General features: G+C 42.5%; 1 protein-coding gene across 2 annotated transcripts in view; it reads right to left on the bottom strand.

Moving 5' to 3' along the window:
• ATP8A2 (ATPase phospholipid transporting 8A2) overlaps nucleotides 1-22,465 on the bottom strand; it is a 299,008-nt gene that overhangs the window by 8,428 nt on the left and 268,115 nt on the right. For both annotated transcript variants that reach the window (XM_064441126.1, XM_064441127.1), the window contains 2 exons: nucleotides 22,284-22,388; nucleotides 6,980-7,071 (listed from right to left, as the gene is read on the bottom strand). In XM_064441126.1, the coding sequence (XP_064297196.1) occupies nucleotides 6,980-7,071; nucleotides 22,284-22,388 (197 nt within the window). The remainder of the gene's footprint in view (nucleotides 1-6,979; nucleotides 7,072-22,283; nucleotides 22,389-22,465) is intronic.

Here is a 22,465-nt window from a genome sequence, read left to right as displayed (position 1 = left end):
GGCAAATGTGAACACTGCCTGGAACAACCCAAGAACTATACCATGGCTAACTCTCCATCTCCCCTGAGCTGCTCTGGAAACAGGAGCCTGTGAGCAGGTGACTGATGCAGGAAGCCCAGAAGGCCAGAAATGAACTGCATCCCCTGAGTGAGGCTTGTTAAACCTTCACCTTCACAACCAAGCTGGGACCACGTTAGCCGACCACAGATGCTCAAGCACTCCTAGATTTTTTTTTTTTTCTTCTAGCTGATACCTGCACAGGGAGGGTAGCCAACAACTCCTCTACAGCTGTAAGCTGCTGAGAAGAGTGTCCCACAACACTAAGGATGACCACTGTTCGATTCATGTGAAGGGTTTTCTCCTCTCTCACAGAATGCAGGTAAATGTCACGGCTGAAGCCGCAGGGACTTTGCTGTAGATCTGAGCTCTAACGGCAGAACACATGCTCCCTTGGCAGGAGAGCACACTATCAGCAGGTTAGCTGACCTGAGTCACCAGCACGGTAGGAAATCTTTGTCAGTAAATGGAGGGGATTCAAACAAAAATACATAATCCAGAACTAACTCCAGGCACATCTTCCTCTTGGAGTGATTGCAGGACAGTAAGAACTTTGATTTGATTGTGTGATTGATCATCCCAGCATCCCACTTTATTTTCCCTATTTCCCTAAGCAATTCCATGCCATACACATACAGCTACAGAGGTACAGGTTGGTTTTTCCTGCCTCTAGCTGAAGGTTCACATAATACATTCCCAAAGTGCAAACAGTCTTTTGGAAAAAAGTATGTGCATGCTCGATAACTGCAAAGGAAATATAATCTACAAAACAGGCTTTCATTTAAAAAAGGGTAGACTCACACTTAAATACCTCCAGTGGGTTTGTTCCACGCTAAGGGCCAGGATACTGTTAGCTTTTTTGGCTAAATTCTCAATGGAAAGTCAACTTGGTCAAAGACTGCAAGCTCAAGCCTTAAAAGGCTGAAGCCCATACCCCATAACCTGGTCTGCAAGATGGCTTTGCTATATTTACTTATCCAGTAAGATCATTCAGCACAGTAGATTCTTCACTGCTATAACTACTGCAAAGCCAGCAGTGACCACACATGAGTGTGTGGAGCCTGTCAACCCCACGTATCTTCCCATGACCTGCTTATTTCCAGTGGTAGCACAGGCCTATAAAGAGCCAGGCAGCACAAGTACCCTGCAAAGCCAATGCAAAATGCAGTCAAAGAAATACGTTCACCACTTTCACACCAGTAGAAAACACCTTAACATGGCAAAAAATCTCAGGCTAAGATGATTGATAGTTAAGAATACCAGGAATATCCTTACATCCTCATGTCCTTGATCCATTCTGAAATATTAGGAATGAGGGGTTTGTGCACGTCATGGGAAAGGCTGTGACCCCCATACTTGCACACTGCCCTACTTTGTTGAAGCTCAACACTCTGCAGTTAATTTAAAACTTTTCCTGTTGATCTCTATACCGGAAGATGAGTTCATATTACATTTTTTAAATTCACATTACAATTAAAATCAAACTTCAAGCTGTTCAGGCAGATGACTGTGCCTTGCGGAGTCAGAACGCTGTGAATGCTTCAGTCCCATCTGCACTCCCCAATCAGCTCTACTTTTTCACTACTTTCAGACCCCATCTGAAAACAATGAAAGTTTCCATCTGCCAGTTACTAGGGAACCTTTTGGAAGTTTGAACATTTCCCCCAACTCCAGTTTTAAAACCACACCTATGAGCCTGCCCCAGGAACAAGGCCCTCATTGTTCAGCTGTCCTGCAGCAGCCCAAGGAAGCAGCACATTTCTTTGGGGCTTTCTGGGTACAACCCACTTACGACCATCGCAGAAGGAAGGTCCTTTGTACTCAGGAACCTTATATTAATGGAGGAAAGGTGGAATTCTGAATATCTGTCAGTGGGGCTCATTTGTTAAGAGGAGATTCCTGTTCTCATCAAATCTAAGGTTTCACTTGTACTAGATATTATCAGGCAACCTACTGCATTTTAAAAGCATCCTGTTGGGTTTTTTTTTAAAGCTTTGATATTCTATTAGTAGATCAGAATCTACTCTCCCATTAGGTTTCTAATTTAACACACTCCTCTTCTGTTCACTACAATGACTATTCTGGTCTGTGCAATCCTGGATTAGACAAACCATCTCCATACATGTCTTTAACAGACGGCAACACAGTCCAAGGTCAACAGCCCACTCATGTGCAACAGCTTCCAAGACCAGGACCAGAAAAGGTCCAGAGTACTCTTCTTATTCCAGAAAATCTGCTCATGGAGAGGCTGCATACAGTTTTAGTCACTACAGAGATTTATGATTTACTTCACACATGCAGTGGTATTATGGTTTAGTATAGTCCAAAGTAAAAAATATGCATTTTACCATCATGTTGTTTGCCTTTGGAGAAGAATGCTCAGTGTGGTTTTTATTTAAAAAAAAAAAACAAACCAGAACAAACAAAAAACCAACCCTCTGCTTTAGGAAACATTGCTTCCGAGATACCAAAAAAATCTCTCTGACATAGTAAAAAATCAGTGTTAGGGTATTGTTTGGCCAGCCAAATCCTCTCTCAGGCCAAATGTCTGGCTCTGCACAGTTTTTAAGGAGATTTGCTATGATGTTGTGGTTCACATTTACCAATTAACAGTAAATGCTAACTCAGCTTTGACTTCTCTGGCAGCCCTCTTCCACTGATCCTGGGAAAGTGCGAGCTGCTTTAAATCTTAAACATTTTGAATAATGCTTACAGAAATCATTGATTTCTCTGCTGATAAACTATGACTGTGTTTTCTGAAGGACCTGAGAGGAATTCCTGACAAACAGTCCCATCTCTTTTGTTCCAGATACTAACCTACTGGTATTTGCGTGTAGAAAACAGAGCCAGATGCCACAGCATCAATTCTAAACTAATTATTCCTATTTCTTTTTCTTAAGTTGATTTTAAAAGACTGCAACTCCACTTGACAGACAACAAATATGTAGCTTGGAAGAAATATAGAATGGATATTATATTTCAAACACATGCACAATAAGAGGAAACGGAGTTTAAAAAGCATCTCAAGTAGCTACCCTGCTGTTCTTAAAATCAAAATGCACCCGAAGAAAAGTGGGAGGAAGAAGGTGTCTGCTAGTGGAGAATAAATGGTGGGATTAGAGCCCTCAGCATGAACACATTATTATTATTTATTATTTGCCAGCCCCCATACTGTGAAATGAACCTTGGATGACAGGTGCTTTTCTCCATTGATTAATAAGGTGCAAACCATACGCTCTGCGTCCAGATTTACTCTATGCAATCACTATATTCTGTCAAAGGAAGAGGGTTTTTCTCTGCTAGCGTAGGAAATCTGGGCGAAGTGCAGCAATCCTCATTCAGGCAGTCCGTGCATTTCAGGGGGAGTTCTGCCTGAGCAGTGCTTAACAAGAGCGGGATTCAGCTGTTTTTAAGAGCACGCTGAGACAAATGACAACTAAACACTGGCAGGGGGTATTCTGATTACAGCAGTGAAACTGCATTTGAGGGATGGTATGGGACTTTCCTTAAAGGTGGACAGATCTGAGGGTACCTGAGCAAGTGCGGAGCACCACCCTTCCTATCCTGCTGTTGAGGCTCTGGAGGCACAGGTGGTACAGGTCACTCATGCAAGAAGAAAGGGGAGGTCAAGAACCATCTTTTGTGTCTACAGAGCTTGTCTAAAGGAGATGCTACTTTCACAAAGTCACAGACAAAATAAAAACACATGAACTTGAATGCAGACTTGGCGAAAACCTTCTCATTGCCAGCAAACCCTCTAAGAGGCAGAGCTTTTGTGAGTCATTATTGATCCTTTCCTCCAGTGTGAAACCCACAGCATGCCATGGGAAGGGTCTGAAGACACATCTGAGAGGAGCCTGGTGGCACTTCCTTCTTGCTCTTAGGAGGCTTTAGAAGGCAGATGGCAATGGGCAGTCTCCAGTTTTACCAGGCACCTTTATCAGGAGCTACACCAAGCTCACAGGCCAGCGTCGTCACTGCTGCCTGCAGGATTCCACTGAGACAGTTTTACGTTAGCACATGGGCTTGACAACCATATAAAACTCTTCCACTAAAGTCTCATGACAATGCCATTCAATAGGAACTTCACTTTTTTAAAAAAAGTTTTCATAAAGCTTCCCAGAAGTTAACCCTGGTAGGTAGGAAGGAACTACATGACCTTTGACAGTACAGTGAGTAGACAGATCTCTGTCATGCTTCTGACAACTCTACATGATTCAGGAACACAAAACCAAAGCCAGAGCAAGAAAACCAGCCATGAAGGTCTTAACACTCTTTAAAGGCATACCCTTCCAGATGCACAGGGGCTACTCTCCAAGGCAGTCACTCTGACCCAGTTTCTTTACTACGAGGCAATTCAGAGATTAATCCTGGCTGGTACACCTGTATGGCACTGACATGGCACAGGCTATGTGGCCTTGCCCCCCACTTTAGGGGCTGGATCTGCCGGGGCCTGGTGCTGTATGGGTGCACCCCAGATGTGCATCTGCCTGAAGGTCGTGTGCCACGCTAACACTTTGGAAGAGAGGTTGGCTCACCAACAGAGAGCTAAGGAAACAAAGTGAGCTTCTGCCTTTCAGTGCAGGGCTCTGCAGACCTACCTCAGTCATCTTTTTCCTCCCACCACAGACCACTAGTAGTAGCCCTGAAACTCCCCATGAGATTTTTCTCCTTTCCCTGTGACTGGAAACAAAGCTGTTTAGGTATTGTTTCTTCTCCAAAAATTTGGAAACAGTTGCTGCCAAAAATAAAGTGAAGCTCAAACCAACACTGTGTCTTTACAATCTATGCTAGGAAATTTAATCCCATTTTCCTTCCTTGTTGGGACCAAGGCAATTGATTTGCTTAAGACTGTGTCAGCTCTAACTAAACAAACTCTTTTCCTGGTTTATATGCAAGTGTCAGATTCTGAATTGAAGTCACAAAAGCAATTTTGGGAAGAAGTGGCCTTCACAGACTGGGAACTTGGAGCCTGGTGGAAACATGAACAGTTCAAGACTTCAAACAGAGCACTTGTGGTGTGATTTAAGGTATTGGCCCAGCATGTCAAGGATACTGCCCTATTCATCAACTCTTTGCTTTGAAGATTTCTAGCATTTAGTAAACAGTTGTACAATTTAGGGTTGTGAAAATAGCACATATGTTCCCTGGATTTCACATGGCCTTGTACCTATAGCAGCTATGCAACATCAGAAAAATAACATTTGACAAGAGATGACAGAAGTTTTAGAGAGTCATGGATACACCATAAAAAGCATCTTTCAATCTTAACAGCTTCACAATCAAAATTTATGTTCATGTGAAAAACAGACGGCTGATTGTAACCTCTCCTGACTTGCCCAACTCATTTAGCACTTAATCATTTGCATTCACCGGGAAGCTGGTTATCCAAATTAGCATTTATTTTGATATCTCATTCTTCTTTCCCAATAGCTATTCCCCTACTAACAACCTGAATATGTGTTCTACTAGACTATAAGCATGTGTCAAGTCTGACTAGTCACCACTGCTGCATCTCCCTTTTGCACTGTGGTAAGTCTCTATAGCAGACTACTTTGACAGCAATTTATTTATGCATTTTATGGATTTCTTCTGTCAATCATCGCCTTCGGAATCTCCTTAGAGATTGTGTTTGCAGGCCCAAAGCCATGCTTCCGTCAGCATCCCTGGCTCCTTGATATAAAGGATTAAATCCTGGCATGAGCACATGGTCCACAGGGCTGCTCTGTGTACCAGCCTTTTTTCCCCAGGAGCAACGGGATTGATTGCTAAAGACCCTACGTGGCTTGACAGTGATGGCCTTGCAATGGCTCTATGAAGGACGAAGACTAGCAGATCTGTCACTGTTCCACCCCTTTTAGACAAATTCCCTGTGGAAAAAAGGAATACCTCAGGCATTTGGGTTCTTAAATCCCAGCCCTGCTTCCACAGCCGGAACCACAACAGCTCTGCTACAGAAAACAGCACAGCCAGCAATGAGATTTGACTTCCCTATGATTCTTCAGCAGTCAGGGGAGTCACTTCTCACTGCAATGGCAATATGAAACCCAAATCCTGAGTGTCTGCTCCTTGCTTTCTGCACAGCAGTACTGCACACTGATTTTCTTTAGTAAGATGAGCACATTTTGACCACCAGTTTAATCACAAGAGAGACTGAATTTTACCATTAGAAGGGGTTGACCAGACTCCCTGGTCCCTCAAAACAGCATGATCCTTTAGTGGATCCTGCCTATCTGGCCTACAGAGATGTTAGATTATTTTTAATGCTGTGGAAGCCTTTCTAACACTGGCAAAAGTGAGGTTCAGTGGAACAAGGCCTGTCACACGTTCCTCTAGAAAGATGACTAAATGGACAAGCTCTACACCAACAAGAAATGCAATTTCTTCCAAATAACAGGACTAGCAAGACATGACGTCATATCTCTTCTCCCAGCTGAGGACAAAGAGGGAGAGAGGCAGCTCTGTACACCACGGTTTTCCTCATCAGAAACACACAGAGCCCCTAAACGGCATCCCTGAAACATCACTATGTTCTCAGCTAACCACAGCTAATATGACTTTTCATAAAGAAACCATTTCTATTTAGAGCTAGTCTCTATTACAACATTTATTTTATCCTGCAGAGTTTTTGATTTTACAGTATTCTTGAGACTCTCAGGATTTTACACTTAGACAACCTATGTATTGGGATTTTGTCATTTGGGCCTGTTGATTGGATCCTAGGGAATTATCCACATTTGAGCTCCACTTGCCTAGGGCCAAATACACTAATTCCACTTCCAAATCTATGTGTCTTGCTTGGCAGCTCAGCCTCTGCATTAGATTATCTCTACCTACAATTTAATTAAAAAATAATCACCCTTTGCTTCACTCATGTGGGACTGACTGCTGTGAAACACGGCATACATGATCCGCTACTTACGTGATACACTTTGCTGGACAGAATGAGCACGGAAAAGGCTCGGAGGAGTTTTCCTGCCAAGCCTTTTTAACAAATGATCACGTTCGTTCATGCTGAGGGAGAGAAAAAAAACAACACACCAGTGAGTAAACAAATAGTTTCAAGGTAGAAGTCAACTGTATTTAAAGTACTTGGCAACTTTGACTTTGTCAGTATTTAAGATGGTTGTAGCACGAAAAAGAATCTTTTATTTCTTTAAACTGCACTTTATCAAGAGAACTGTCTAATAATGGAAACTCCCCCTTTCTAAGGCCACTTTGTGTAAGTTTACATTTAGTTGATCATCCCTAATATTACCATCATTGTGATTTCTGAATGCCTGATGCCTATGAATTATTACAAATGATATCAGAAGTCTGACATCAAGTGATATGGAACACTAAAAAGGAGATGTCTCTTTAGTATTGTGTACTTGAATCATAGCACCCACAAACTTGCCTTAGAGAGAAGGAGTAAAGCATTGTAGCTCAGCATATGGTAAAAGGCTTCTATCACACCTGCAAAACAGCCTGAAGCAACCAAAGGTGGGACCTATAGTTAATTCTCTCTTCTAAAAGACACTCTCATTTCTACCTCCCATACTGGAAAGAAAACTTTCTGCCCAGTTTTTCATTAAAAACCCTTTTGGTTTACACAGTTCCTGGCAAAGGCCTGAAAAATTATTACTGAATTTACAGAAAGTGAAAACACAAACTTAAGGTGAAAAATACAGTATGCTTACAATAGGTTTAGCATATGCACACAAATCATTAGAGGCACTCTCCACTCTGATTTTTATTACAAACACAACTCATTTCATCAAAACCTTTACGCTCAGAATTAACAAATGATGGCTAACATCCTCACCTTCCAAAGCACGCACTTACATATACAATTCCTACTAAGTTCAATGGGGTTTAAAAATAATGTAGGGCTCCAAACCTCATTACACTGGAGCCTCAAAAAACTGTAAATAGATTATTTTGAAAAAAAAATATAGTCTATTTTAGTTTAAAGTTCCTCTGTGATTGGGTTGGTTTTTTCCATCTCACTCTTGTTCCTAAGACTGATATGCAGCCAGTGCACAGAAGGGATCTGTTTTCCAGCGTGGCTCCTCTCAGTGCCTTTTACCCATATGCACCACATTTACACTGAGTTTCCATTTTCACAGTCTGCTTGCTCTTTCACATCTTTATTCACAACCAGTAATTCCACTGGTTATGCTGCAAACATGGATACACATCTGAATGCCAACGTTGATATCTTTCTTGGATTAGATTACAAAATCACATACTTTTGGTATATGGAATGGAAATCCCAGCAAGCACAGCTGCTGCTGTCAACAAGCTTACAACAGCTTTAAACAAACAACTCCCTTTTATTGAAGCAGTTTACTAACTTCAAACAAAAAAGTAACCAAAGAATCTCTGAGATGCCTATAATATATAATCCAGCTATACAGGTTTATATTCCACTTAATAGTCCATTAGGGTAATATGCAGGCTCACAGCTCTCAGTCCTCTGTTCAGCGCATAATGAGACGTCCACAAAAGAAAGGGAGGAATCCTTCTCTTTTTCCTGTGGTCTCTAAGCTCAGACACCTGAACTAGAACCTTGCACAACCTATGGACCCCTCCTTAAAATCATTACAAACTGCCAGCATTGTCAGACAATCAGTCTCTTCCCCTCCTTCCCTTGGCACCATAGAATCACACCTGCAACAGATACACCAGGTTGCTTTCCCTGCCTGAAGTCTGTAATATTCCCTCAATATAAAACAGAAGTTGGTAACAAGATTTAGAAGCAAAACTATAGATACCAATTGAGAGCGTCAAACAATCTTTAAGAGATCTTGGATCATGAGATCTGCATGCGTTCAAAGAAGAAAGGATCACAGCTTTCGACTAAAACCAGGGTTAGAGCATGGAAACTTCTGAAAATCCTGGAAGATCCAACTGGTTAAAGATCCAAAGACCAGCTGACTGTAATAAAATCAAGTACACAAAGAAATCTCCAACTGCTTGAAGCAGGCAGCATAATAGAAAGCATGTACTACAAGGAATCATAGGTGAGGAGATGGCAGGGTGAGGAGAAGCAAGACATGAAATTTCTCTAACTTTTAACAGGCTTTATGAAGTTGACAACCTGCAGAATCAGTTGTTACCAATGCATGTGCAAACACTAGGGATGCTGTACTGTGCAGCCTCCCACTAATTGCAGAGGACTGCTGGGTAACTTCTAAGTCCACTGACTGGCAAGTGTCTACTGCTGTCCTGTGAATGAGAGAAGTGGAATACTTGGTCATATTTTGCAGGTGAAGAACATCATTCAGGTAGGGTCTTTCCCATCTCGGTAGGAGAACTGGAAGGTGGCTTTGGATAGATGGCTCAAAAAGGGAATCTTAAACCAATCAAAAGTATTTGTTCTAAGGGATAAATAAGCAACATCTGCCACAAAATTCTAACACTGAGAATTGAATAAACCAGCAAAAGGCAGGAGGAACAACTTCACCTGCCTGTCTACCACACAGCAACAGATGAAGCGCAGAATGGCATCTGCTACAGGCCAATAATGGTTAGCTCCTCAGGCTTCTGTGTGCAATGTGTGGAGGGAAGTGGGCTATCAAGGGACTTCTGAACATGAGTGACACACTGCAGCTCTAAGGAAGCCAAAGCTAGACTATCTTTGATATTGCTAATTATAATCAACAATTTAAAAACTGAAGTCACATCTGATTTTCCCATTTGGGAAATTAGATCGTCTCTATGCAGAGAAAGAAAAACTCATGGAGGAAGTAGAGCATTTGTGGTTTAAGTACAAGGGACAATGAAACAGACTGCAAGTCAAGACCAGTCAAGCATGAGCTCTTAATACACAGAGGTAAATAGAACAACTCTTCTAAAACAGATGAGTGTTTGATTTATCAACAGATCTCCCAATGCAAACCCTGAAAGGAAAGAAAAGAGAAGTCAAGCAGGTTTCTTAACTTAAGTGTTTGCACTGATACTGACTCCCTACTTTCAAAAAAGGTTTTTGTCTGCTACAAACAGATAACAAAGTGAAGACTTCTCAGTCTCCCTCACACTTTGATGTAAAACTGATGATGACATCAGACTTGCAGGTCTGATGCAAGTCTAACGATGGCATCTTAAGATGCATCGACGCAAAAGGATATGAGATCATACTTTGAATATTGGATATAGTGCTGTTCATACTCAGGACCTCAAAAATGGTGTCAGAATGGAAGAAATCACAAATCCAGACATCCTTATGGGAATCAGTAACCTGGAAAGCGACAGTGAAATATGCTTAAGTTGGTTAGTGAGTGCCCTCAGAAGGGGTAAAGGAGAGACACCATCTATCTGTAATTAAATGAAGCACAAAGGGCACAGACAAAATGCTTTGAACTAAACAATAGTAGCTTAGAACAAAAACTATAAAAAATGTCCCAATTTGGAGGGTTACTATGAAAAAATGAATGAAAAAAGTCATTACTCAAGTCATCTGAAACCAGATTCAGTTGCTATCAATGATAAAGAATACCTTGTGCCAGGAATATCTTTGCAATGGCTTCTTAAGAGGGTCAAGATAATTTCTGCCTGCCTGGAAGTTGCGCTAACAACATTACACAAATTCATTAAGTGAATGACAAATCGAAAAGTAAATAAAGGCAGCATGTTATTTCATAACAACATTTTCTATTCCATGAATAAAATTACTCTTCCATTTTCATATCTGAATTGCTCTAAGGTGTCAACAGAGACCTTAATTTTATTTTCTGTGTTCCCTTCTTCTCATCCCTCACAAAAGCAAACAGCCCTTAAATCTAGGCAACAAACATCTGGCTTTACACATTCAAATGAGGTGCATCAAAACAAACAGAATAATTCAAAGCTGACCACAAGGTCCCACTGGCTCATTTGCTCAAGTAATTAAAAAAAGATGAGCTTCACCACCAATTAACCTACTGAGCACTAATTAGCATTAATGAGGATTTGCGGTACTTGGTACAGCTTGACCCAGAATGTCCTCTAGAGTCCACTAATTGGCTGGTGGCAAAAGCAGAGCTCACAAAGAAGGGAAGGTTAAAGTGGATGCAGGTGTTGCTTAAAATTGGATCTTCCCTGAGAAAATACACACACAACCCAGTTAAAAAATAATTCACAGTCCCCCTTCTCTTACAGAAATGAACTAATAAGAAATGAGTTTGTGTTTTATGATTTACCAGAGGAGATAGAGAGCACAGGCACACCAAATGGGTAAAGACACTTACTTGCCATTGGTTTTAACTTGCTGCCCCTCTGGATTATTCAGAATTCAGTCAAAGCATATCTGACTGAAATGATTTGGTTTTGTTTCTGCTTTTCCACTTGCTAAAGGATGAACAGCTACTAGTGAAGACTTACCAGGGCTGCTAAAGATGACACAAATACAACACAAAAACATACATCCCAGGTGTGGTCCCTGTGCCTTAAAAACACACAAAGCAGCCTTGGCATGGCTCTTCAGTGCATCCATGGGTAAGCCCACAGGGCAAACAAGACACATATGTCTGCAGGTAAGCCCAGAGGACAATAAAGCATGCAGCTGTTTTTCCTGTCATCTGAATAGCTACGAACCCCTCCACTCTACTGCCTGCAGGTGCAGTGTCACTGTTTCTTCTATCCTATGGTGCTGCAACAGCATTTAGCAACAGGTAAACCATTGTACAGCTTGGTTTAAAACAGAAACCCCTCCAAAGCTTAAGCTGAAATTCTGCCCTTAACTCCACAGCCTCCCTCCTACCCATATGCATTTCAACTGGAGCTGCAGCCAAACCCTTGCTCAGCCTCCTTCTTTCCTTCCACTGTCACATACTCTGTTAAACACATTGTTGCCTGAGAAGCCCTGTCTGGCCTGCATTCCTCTCCTGTTGGAAAAAACATCTTGCAATGTATTCTCCTTCCCTTCCTGCTGTCTCAGTGCAAGGACAGGAGAAGTTGTTTTTGCAAAATATCCGATATGGCTAAAGATCAGGAAGTTTCTGTCCCTGTCATCTTTAGCTGTCGATTAGATTTTGAGGGGAGGATACTCTTCTCGCCCTTTAAAAAATTTAGAATTAAAATATAATAATTTATTTCTTCTATACATTCCAAACAGTAATTCACATGAAAGACTGCTGTTTCTTTGTTGCCTTGTTTCTGTCACCAAAAGTTACATCAACATAAACAGCAAGGAAAAAAAGCTCTGAAACAGACTTCTCCAGTTTTGATCAATCCTATTCACCAAACCATTTAAGTAGTAGATTGTTGATTTTCATTTCAGTCTCTTGGATGTCAAACTCCATGAAGTTTCTTCTGAAGAACCACCAGAGGTTTGAGCACTATGACTTCTCCCCAAGTACGACCTGGCAGAGGGGACTCATGGATCCCTCTCCAGCTGCTACAACACACCAAGTATTCCTGAGGATTTATTCACAAGTTCCACCTCTCACCTTTCACGCAGTATAACACTGCTCAAAGCCTTACGCATCAGTCATGGTCCTGGTGGACAAAGAGCAAGTACCATAATCCAGACAGTCTGTGGCCATACCTTTGTAATTGGCCAGAGGAGACCTATTTTTCTTCCTCAGGTACTCCCTGCTGGCTGAGTACACGCCCCAAGCACAGCCACAGGCCTTGGTTTAACTTGTTTTCTTTTAGTTTAGACTCAAGTGCATTACTTGAATTCATGTAAGAGAGTTGTTAGAGTTAAGCAGTGGACACAGAGATGACACACACTTGTCATCAACTAACCCACACTTGGTGTAAGGAGAAGGCAAAAGCAACGTTCTTACAGACCAGCAGTTCAAAATTAAGGCATAGAAATGATCTCAAATGCAAGTCGCACTAATGCTGAGGGTTCAGCAAAACTCTCTATGCTCAAATACCCAGAACAACCCAGGGCTGTGGGAGAAAGGCCTGACTGGCTGAGTGAGCAAATATACCCGCATCCTCTGGGCTTTGGAGACATAACAGAGAGGAATCACCCTCATACAAAATAGCAAAAGTATCAGCTGTAGGCTTCTGCCGGTTTCTCTCTTTCAGTCCACAAAGGGGAGATGTTATTTTTGGTTATCTAGCATTGGACTGGAGGAATGTTTTACTATGAGGATCAATCAGGGTAGGAGGTCTTCTTAATTTAAAAGGCAAACATGCATAACTGATAGTGAAGCTGCAGTGTAATCAAAGGAAATCTCCAGAGCATTTCACAAGGACTCATCTGAGGCATATAAAGAGTAAAACAAAAACCAGCATTTTCTTTGCAGAGTCAGCGTCTATACACACTGCTCCTTAATAATTCGGGATCCAGCTGAACTAAAAAGACATCCAAATCCATGCTCCTTTTGCATGTTTCTGTAAATACTCAGCAAGCCATCAACAAAACCCCAGACCATGGCTAGAAAACCAAAGGGTCACAGGCACAAACCACAGGGAAATGAAGACAGAAGCATGGCCTGTGCCACTTGCAGGCTGAGAGGTGCAAGAATTAACCTATCAGAGGTGACTCCTGCACCAAGACAACCAGGCTTTAGGGAGTACCGAGTCATTGCTGAGGGTTCAGCAACAGCCAACTCTCCAAGGAAGCTGAAGGTCTTATGCCCTGACATAGTATAACACCTCCAAGCCTTGTTAACGCAGCAGCTCCCCTCCAACTGCTTCCCAAGTACCTGTCACAGCCACAGAGGAGAAACTCCCTTTCCCTAAAAAGGGGGCAAATATTTAAGAAACTTTCCCTCTTAAGAGTTATATTTGATGTTGTCCAGCCAAATGTTTGTCTGTTAAGCATCAAATGTATCTGGATGTGTGGCCCTGCAAGACCAACTTGGAGCATACTTAGAGGGACCACGTAGTGGTGAGCTCTCCAGTCCTGCAACACGCAGTACAGAGCTCAGCTCACAGACAGCTGCAAGTCATTTGTTCCGCCTGGCTGTGAAAAGGTTGAGCAGCACACAGCTTCAGCATGGACATCCTCTGACATGACTGATGACTAAAGCCATTCCTGCCCTTACCAGTCAGTTGGAGAACCTGACAGTACTCGCCACACCATCTCACTTCCTTCAGCTCATTTATCACATGGACCCACAGTTGAGCTGATCCAACTGAAGAGACAGGGCAAAGATGGGCCAATATGACTGCGGCTGTAAAGAATGGTCTTGAAAACTCTTAAGCCAGCCCTGCAGCCACATCAACAAAACCTCATGGATCCATGACCCTTGCCAATGCCCTGTAGAAACACTGTTGTTACTGCTTGTGATTTGGCCCGGTAGCATGCTACTTCACCAAGACAGCAGCTTTCCTTTCCCACTACATCTCAGAGGTTTGAATGCAGGACCCCAGCATGAAGGAGAGCCTGCAGCCAGTGTGCAGCAGCAGGCCCCATGTCAGGTGCATGCAGGCCCACCCATGTTGCCACATCACCTTGTGCCAGTGGCAGAAACACCCTGCAATAGCAGAGACAGACCAAGGCATGCCACGAGCTTCAGCCAGCCCTGTGTGCAGCACCCAGACTATATGTAGAGTTCTGGGACCAAATTCTCCACTCTAAGCCCACAAAACCCTCCTCAAGTTGGACCTTAAAGTTGTATGGCTAAAAGTAGGACAAAGTTTTTCCTTCTGGTGGCAAATAACCACGATTTACATTTCCTTTTGTCATTAACAATGTCCTAAGGCAAAAAAGCCAAACAGATCCCTCCTTTGACTCCTAAAATCACTTGGACAACCCATTCTAGCCTTCATTTTTGAGACTGCTATTCCTAAACTTCTTTCCAAGACTACCTCTTTGAACACAAGACAATATTACCAAGCACCTTTTAAAAACACCATCAAAAAACCCAGACACTAAACATCGCATGCCTCTGAAAAGCAACAAACCTAAGAAAATAATAAATGACATCTCTCACTGCTTAGAGTGCCTTCCATTTCTGAGCACTGCAAACATTAAGCATGTGTTTATGCAGTTCATTACTTGGCAGGGTGGGGGGGTGGGGGTGGGGGAGGGTGGCAGGCATTGCTGTCCCAAATTAACGCAAAGTTGAAGCTGCCTATTTTTGCCATCAGCCTTTCCAAAATATGGGCATTGACTCAATTTAAATGTCTGAGAAGCAGAAAAGGCTAAGCGTGGCTTGCTGCTTTTCAGCTATCCTTTTGGTATCAGTGCTGTTTACTTCTTGTCCGTAAGTGCCTCACTTTGCACTTACTCTAGTGGGTGCTTGACCATATCCTCTACAGATAAGGTGGCAATACAGTTGCAATTATAACATTCTTTTCCTACTCACTCATTTCTTTCATAAGTAGTCATCTTGGAGGTTGAAGTTTTCCATGCTTGGTCTCCATGTAAAGATGGGTTTGGTTGGTGGTATCTGGGGTTTTTTTTTTTGTGGTTTTTTTTTTTGTGTGTGTGTTTTTTTAAACCCAAACTTTCTTTCTGGTTTAAAGAAGCTCACTTATGTACTTCAACTAAAGTTAAAATTACTTCTGTGTCCACACACTCTGAACTCCTCCTATCAGGTTTTTCCCTCCTTTTATTTCAAGAGAAAGAAGCTAAAGGACAGGTCAGGGCAACAACAAAAACTGATGAACTCTGAAAGTGTCTGGATACAATTTAGAACAAAGCCCAGGACATTTGGTTGATCTGCAAAAGATCAAATGGCTTTTCTTTAAGCTTTTAAGTATTTCATAATTGACCATTAAAAATCTAATATCTAGTACAACTTCAGGTTTCTTGTCCTTGCTACATGAAACTTAGTACTTTATTCTTTGCCGTGAATCAGAGGCATGAATGCAGGCTGTCCTGCCCCTGTTCCAAGACAGGGTTAGCCAAGCAGAGGAGCTGAGGCAGACTGCTGAAGCCATTAGGCTGGAATAGTTGTTGTGGAGCAGTTCTCCTGCTGTGCAGCCTGGAGGGAAGATTTCTTGTTCTCTCCCCTGTGGAGATCCCCAGTGTCCTACCCAGTAACTCAGGATTAGGCATCAGAGAGATTGGCCCCTTAATCAGTTTTAACTCTCATCTTGTTATGTTCTCTTTTTTCTAATCTTTCCTTTCAATTTACAGCTTCATTTTGGCCTTTGTGCTGATACTGTACCTCCATCAACTTTGACTTTGCTAGCAGATTTGATCACAGCTCTAAATCCTTCTCCAGGTCACCAGGTTTTAACCCTATTTGTGCACTGGATCTCCCTCAAGGTTACATGATAGGCACTATCAGGATGTGAAATAATTAATTGCACAGGAGAAGAGGCATGTCAGCACCAACTGGTTTGCGCTAGCAGCTGGGCACTTGTGTCCCCAGTGCCAGTGAGAGCATAAGAACTCTGCCTTCGTCCCTCTGGCCAGCTTCTGAACCCCCCTCTGCTCCTTCCCACCTCTGCCCCACAGCCTCCCCACTGCTCAACTCAGAGCAGAATCAAACCTAGTAATTTCAAGTGCCTCACACACAGGGGTTAGAAATGCCGGAAATTAACAGTACATATTAAAACAAGGAAATAATGTGATGATTCCTTACTGATATGGGACAGGAGGGAAAGGGACAAGTGTAAAATAAAACAAAATGATGCATTTTCCACCTACCATACACAAATGTTTACCATATGGAATAAAAGAATTAAAAAAAAAAAACACTGATAAAATTTTATGTGCTTTTTGCTAGTAAAAGGAGTCTAATATCTTTTTACTAGAAAAGCTGCAAGGAAAAATCATAAATATGCCAGTCACTTTGTTGTGTATGCTGGTGGAGAAATCTCGCCTTTCCTTCCCAGAAATGGTGTGAAGAACATCTGGAAAAATTGATAAAAAGCCTCTGAAACCTCAAAACCAAAATATACCTCTGCTGTCTTCAACTCCAATTTACTCTCAGCTGCACTGGATGGTCTGGATTCATATCACAGTCATGCATATCCTGAGTAAAGACACTGAAGTTAACACGCTTGTGAAACAAGAATTTGGATCCAGACATCCAGTGCTGTTTAACCAGTTGAAAATACAAGACAGTTTGTTTCAAATAAGATTCATTATACCTGTGCAGGGGCCTTACTGGCATGGTCTCCCTATTCAAGTGGATGTAATTTGAAATGCATCAATGAAGAGACAAAGTGCTTTGAAATATAATGAGCCCAAGCCTTGTTTCTCTTGATCTTAATGAAGAAGCTCGCCTCTTCCTCAGGGAACCATGAGATCAGGTCCTCAGCTCATTCATGGGTTTGTTAAGAGAGAAGTTAAGTCTGTTTTACCATTTCTGCTTCTGCCAGCGTGAGGCTGAGGGCTCTACTACTCTCAGCTCTGTGCGCAGCCACAAGCCTGAGTCAGGTTTCCCACGTTCTCCTCTTGCTCCTCCCAAGGGACCTGTGGAGTGGGCAAGTCTCCACACGTACCTGTGGCAGCTCACCGATCACCCACTGGGTCATGCAGCTATTGAAATGAGATAATCTGCCCTCACCCACCAAATAAAACTGAGGCTAAGTTAAATAAGACTGTTCACTCTCAGGTTGAGAGCTGGTCATGCACATTTCACTAAAGCAGAGTTAGATTGGTGAAAGCATTTAAATGAAATAATCTCCACCAGCGGGTCTCCTTGTTGAAGACAGCAGTTCCCCACAGTCTCTCCACTCTCTGTTTTAGGTACACTGAAATGGTATTTGTTTTATGAAATGGAGGTGAAAAAAGAGGTAGCAGCGGGCATCTGAAAGCAGCAAGAGTAAAAAGGCATATTGCAAAATGCGCAAAAACACACTGCAGTGCTTACTTGTCACTCACAGCTATACCTCACTAGTTCTGTAGTCACTTCCCTTCCTCTTTGTTAAAAAAAAAAAAGACACCGCCCTCCCAGATTTCTGAATAATTCAAAGAAATTCTTCCCAACACTTCAGTGATGCAGGCACTTTTCTGCAGCACCCTAGACAGGCCCTTCAGCTCCTTGCAAAGTACGTAAATTGTGAAAGCTACATTGTTCCTCAGTATCAAATAATCTTCTAATCCCAGCCACCAACCAATTAAAAACAGAACAGAAAAACCAACCAAAAAAGCTACTTTCAAAGGGACCTCTCTGGCAATTCCAAGACAGAGAAACCCTCTGAAATACTGTCGCAAAAAGGGTGCTGCACAGCTTTGCTTGCTCTCGATTAGTTGGCCAGTGGAGCAATGAAGTGACATGGGTTTCCAAAGTAAAGTTTGCTTTGGTCCCTAATCAGGCTTTACTCCACCTGAACTCCTGCTGACTTCAATGAGAGGTTAGATAGAGTGAAAAGTGAATGAGGACTTGAAGATCTGGCCCTTTATGAGCCAAGATTTAGTTGTAAACTTAAAGACACAAAAATCTCTGCAGCTGAACTGAATGCCACTTTTGAATACAAACCTGTAGAAAAACTGTTTGTGTAAATCTTGCATGTTAACGTGCTTCGGTCTGCTGGGCAGGTGTCTCCACATGTCCATGTTTGCTTTGGCACACGAGCTGCCCCTCTCACCTCCCCAAATTCATGTAAATTTAGTGTTAAATCCTGCCCTTTGTTACATGAGAGTGCCAGGGAGCGCCTTCTCCCTTCCCGCACCAAGGCTTGCTCAAATTGCAGCTGGGCTGGAGTCCAGCCCAGCACCACTGGGTGCCAGGCTGGGGGGGCAGGCACAGGTACTCATCTTCCACAAGCAGGCAGGCGAGCGTGGCATGGGATTCATCACCAGCCCCTTACTGCACACTCCCTCCTCTGCTTTCTCAAGCTCTTTCTGGAGTTGCCAGTTTTCCAGATACTTGTTTTCCCTGCAGTCATCCCAGCTTCCATGAAAAATAAGTTTTTAGCTGTCCAGTCCAGATGAGATATACAGAGAAATGAGAACATGAACCTTTACAGCTCAAAACAATACACTTGATCCAATCTCCAAGAATCACCCTAATGTTATTTGCAAGGTTTTGGGGAAGAAGCTGTAGTGCTCAGGGTGCTGACAACTCTTCCCCGTGCAGACCAGATGCTCCCTGATTCTACCACTTGCCTTGCTGGTTTTTGCTCCCTGCCATTGGTAAGGCAAAAATCTGCATCTGCTTTTTTAGATCTATACAAGAAAATTCAATTTTAGAAACTGTTCAAAGGGGCTATGATTCAGAAGGATGTAGTGATGTGAAGACTTTTTATTAACTTGGAAAAACGTGTCTAGCAAGAACAGTTGGCAGGGTGAAGACCTTCTAAGACAGGATACGCGTATTTAGGTATGAAGTGGCACGTGCAGATCTCCCAGCACTCCTTCCCCAAGCACAGTGAAGACCTAGCTGCAATCCTGCTCACATTTTACAGAAATTCGGCTGAGCCACAGCAAACTGTTGGCACCCTGTTGTGCAAGTCTAGATGCACTCACTGCTTTTTGGGCTTTGTGAATTGCTTTTTGTTTAGCAAATTAATCCTAAACATTCAGATCTTGCACCTCATTTTTGTTTAAGGTCTAGGCAATGATAAAAGCAATTAGGTCCCTAAACCCTTCTCTTATCTGTAACTGGGTGTGATTCTTTGTTGTTTGTTTGTGAAAAACACTGAACAAAAATAGCGTCCACTATGTGGGCCAGGAACATAGACCCTGGTGACAGCCAGCTTATCTTCCACAGCTGCCTGAACGAACCAACACCTAATGGATATGTGTTCAGGAACACTTCCAACCAAGAGCTAACACTGTTGCTTGGAGGTGACAGATGGACCTGTTCAGTTTTAACACAGTTCTCCACTTTCCATTAGAAACGAGGAGACTCCTGTTACTTCCCCTTCCTGCATAGTGTCACATTGCCAGAAATATCCCAAGAGCAACGGGGCTGCGGGCAGGAGGGGTGAGCAGCGCACATGCCTCAGCACTCATTTCCACCAGCTTCAAGGAAATCTTTAGAAAATAAAGAACGTGAACCAGAGAGGCTATTACTGCAGAGAGTTGCCATTCTGCTTCTTTCCCACCCTCACCCTTCCCTTTGGACAAGCACATGATTTCTAGCAGGTGTGAAAGAGCCAGGAGACAAACAAAAGAGATAAAAGACAGAACAACTCTGAAGAGCACTCAGGAGGCCACATCACAAGCACAGCACATCAGCTCCTAGCAGGCAGAGGCACTCTACCATTATCTAGTTCACAGATGGACCACCCAGAAAATCTGGGAGCAATTAGGAAGGAGAACAAACAAATGCATGGAAAGAAGGGGGGAGGGAGAATGGGAAGGAGGGTCAGAAGGGATTCCTTACATCATCTCCATGCAAGCGTTTCGAGAATGAAGTGATGCTATATGGAGGAGGAATGCAGATGAAAGAGTTTGTAGCGAGAATGCAATAAAATAAAAGGCTATGAAAACATGTAGCATACGAATGAATTACAACATGGCCATTAAATTTACAGAAAGTCAGGACAGTGTGTAAACAGAGAAGAAACCCGTCAAGTTCTTGGAGACACATATACACACATATAAACAGATCAAATGCTAACTGTCTCTCTCACTATTAACAGCATGTCAAGCTGCCTTGCAACCCAGAGATTCATCAGACAAAAAGCTGACTCACTCTCCTCTCTGGCTGTCAGTAACTGGCACTAAATACTGGCAGGAAAACACAAATGCTACAAACCAACAGCAACGCAGCTTCAAACCTTATGCATGGATAAGAACCACAGCAACAGCCAAGGCGCTCGTACTAGCAGAGCTGCATGCCTGCGAACAGACGGTTTTCTGCTGGCCTGGATTAGACTGATTAGATGCCAGGCAAGTGTATCAGTCAGCCCCTCACAACACCAAGTTACACCTTTCTTGCCTGGGAGGCTGACCTGATTTTGGTACCAAGTACTTCGGCTCCAACTGACTTCAAGGTGTCTGCTCAGCCCTTGGAAAACAAGGCCCATTTTTAATTAAATGCCTGATTTTTGGGTATCTTTGTTGGTTTTAATTGAGGCAAAGGCAACATTCTATTCCAATCAGTGCTGCAAAGTTTGCTTTTTCTTTTTAAATGATTTGATGTACAGTTTGTGACTTTTGCAAGTGAGCACAGTTTATAAACTGTGTTTTGTAGGATCCAAAAGTTACAGAAGAAAAACAACTCGAAATAAAAACTGGGCACACCAAGTGTTTTGAAGTGATCTTAATCAATAACTCTGTGTTTACTTTGTCTTGGCCCATGAGAAACAAACTCTGGTCACCAAGTACATCTTATAAACACATCAAAGTTCACACAAGCATTTTTTTAAAGCTTTTCCGTTACTATGATCTTGGTAGACTCACTCCCTGATAATTTTGCCTAAAACCAGTGCTTATTAACTCATGAGTTCAGCTGAAAAATCTACTATCTGCTCGTCTTAGCAGCAGCTACAATATGGCAATTAGTTTACCTCAGAATAGACATCAAAGGCTCAAAGGATGACCCTGCCCCAGAAGAACAAAATCTTTTAAAAGCCCCATTCCACTCAGTTTGCTAGTTTATAAAGTTTGCTAAAATCCAGTTTAATGATCATGTAGTTTCTTAGCAAGTCATGTGGTGCCATATTGTGTAAGGAACAGAAGGGTTAGTTCTAAAACCTTTTTGAACTTGGGGAGCTTTTCCGACCAGCTGATGCAGAACCACATTCTGAGATGGTAAATGAAACTGTTGGATGCAAAAGCCTCACTATGATTTTCTTCAGCTTCTTTCAGAAGAGACAAAAGTTCCCACACAACACATACTCTCCCCTTACAATGAAAGATTCAATAATACCAATGTGTTCAAGTCCATATGGTGTGGGTATAAGGGAGAGGCACAACGAGAAACTGAGAACCCTGAAAGCAGGGGCCGGTAAGCTGCAGTGGAAAATGCAAAAGCATTAAAAAAAAAAAAAAGTAAGGTGAGACTGAATGGAGTTGTAGGGCACACTGGATTAGTCAGTTATCCTTTTAGCTAGTCTAACTGTGTTCATATCCTGAGCCCCAGACAGTTCCCTCCCCCGGCATGGTTGTCAGACTGATTTTTTTTTTTTTTTTAAATGACATACAACAAAGTCCTTTTAAAAACAGTCTGGCCCAGTGGCCAGGTAATAGCACTACATGTTACCAGGCAGGAGACTGAGCAGCAGTTTCTAATACAGCCTCACAGCAATAATGCAGGAGAAATGAAACAGGAAGGACTGATTTTGGTGGGAGCAACAGACATATGAAAAGGAACAACAATAAACGCATAATACAGGAGATAAGCCTTCTTACCCCGTCTGGAATCAGATTTGAATGGTGAATGAGAAACAGGGAGGGAAGAGGACAAGAAGGGTCTGTTTTTAACATTAGCATACACTTGCCCCACCTCTTTCCATTACTATCGCGAAGCATGGCTTTTCCCATCTCTCTTGTCTTCGTCTCCAATTCCTGAACTTGCTCCAGCAAAGTTTTATGGTAGGTATGCTTGGCCCTGTACCGCAAGGAAAAGAAACAGGAAAAAAAACAAAACAAAAAAGCCATATGAACATGTGTTTTGCTACAAAGCCC

This window comes from Phalacrocorax carbo, chromosome 1 (assembly GCF_963921805.1).
Source record: "Phalacrocorax carbo chromosome 1, bPhaCar2.1, whole genome shotgun sequence".
Classification (NCBI taxonomy): Eukaryota; Metazoa; Chordata; class Aves; order Suliformes; family Phalacrocoracidae; genus Phalacrocorax; species Phalacrocorax carbo.
The sequence above is the reverse complement of the archived record's forward strand: the minus strand, read 5'-3'. Positions and strand labels throughout refer to the sequence as shown.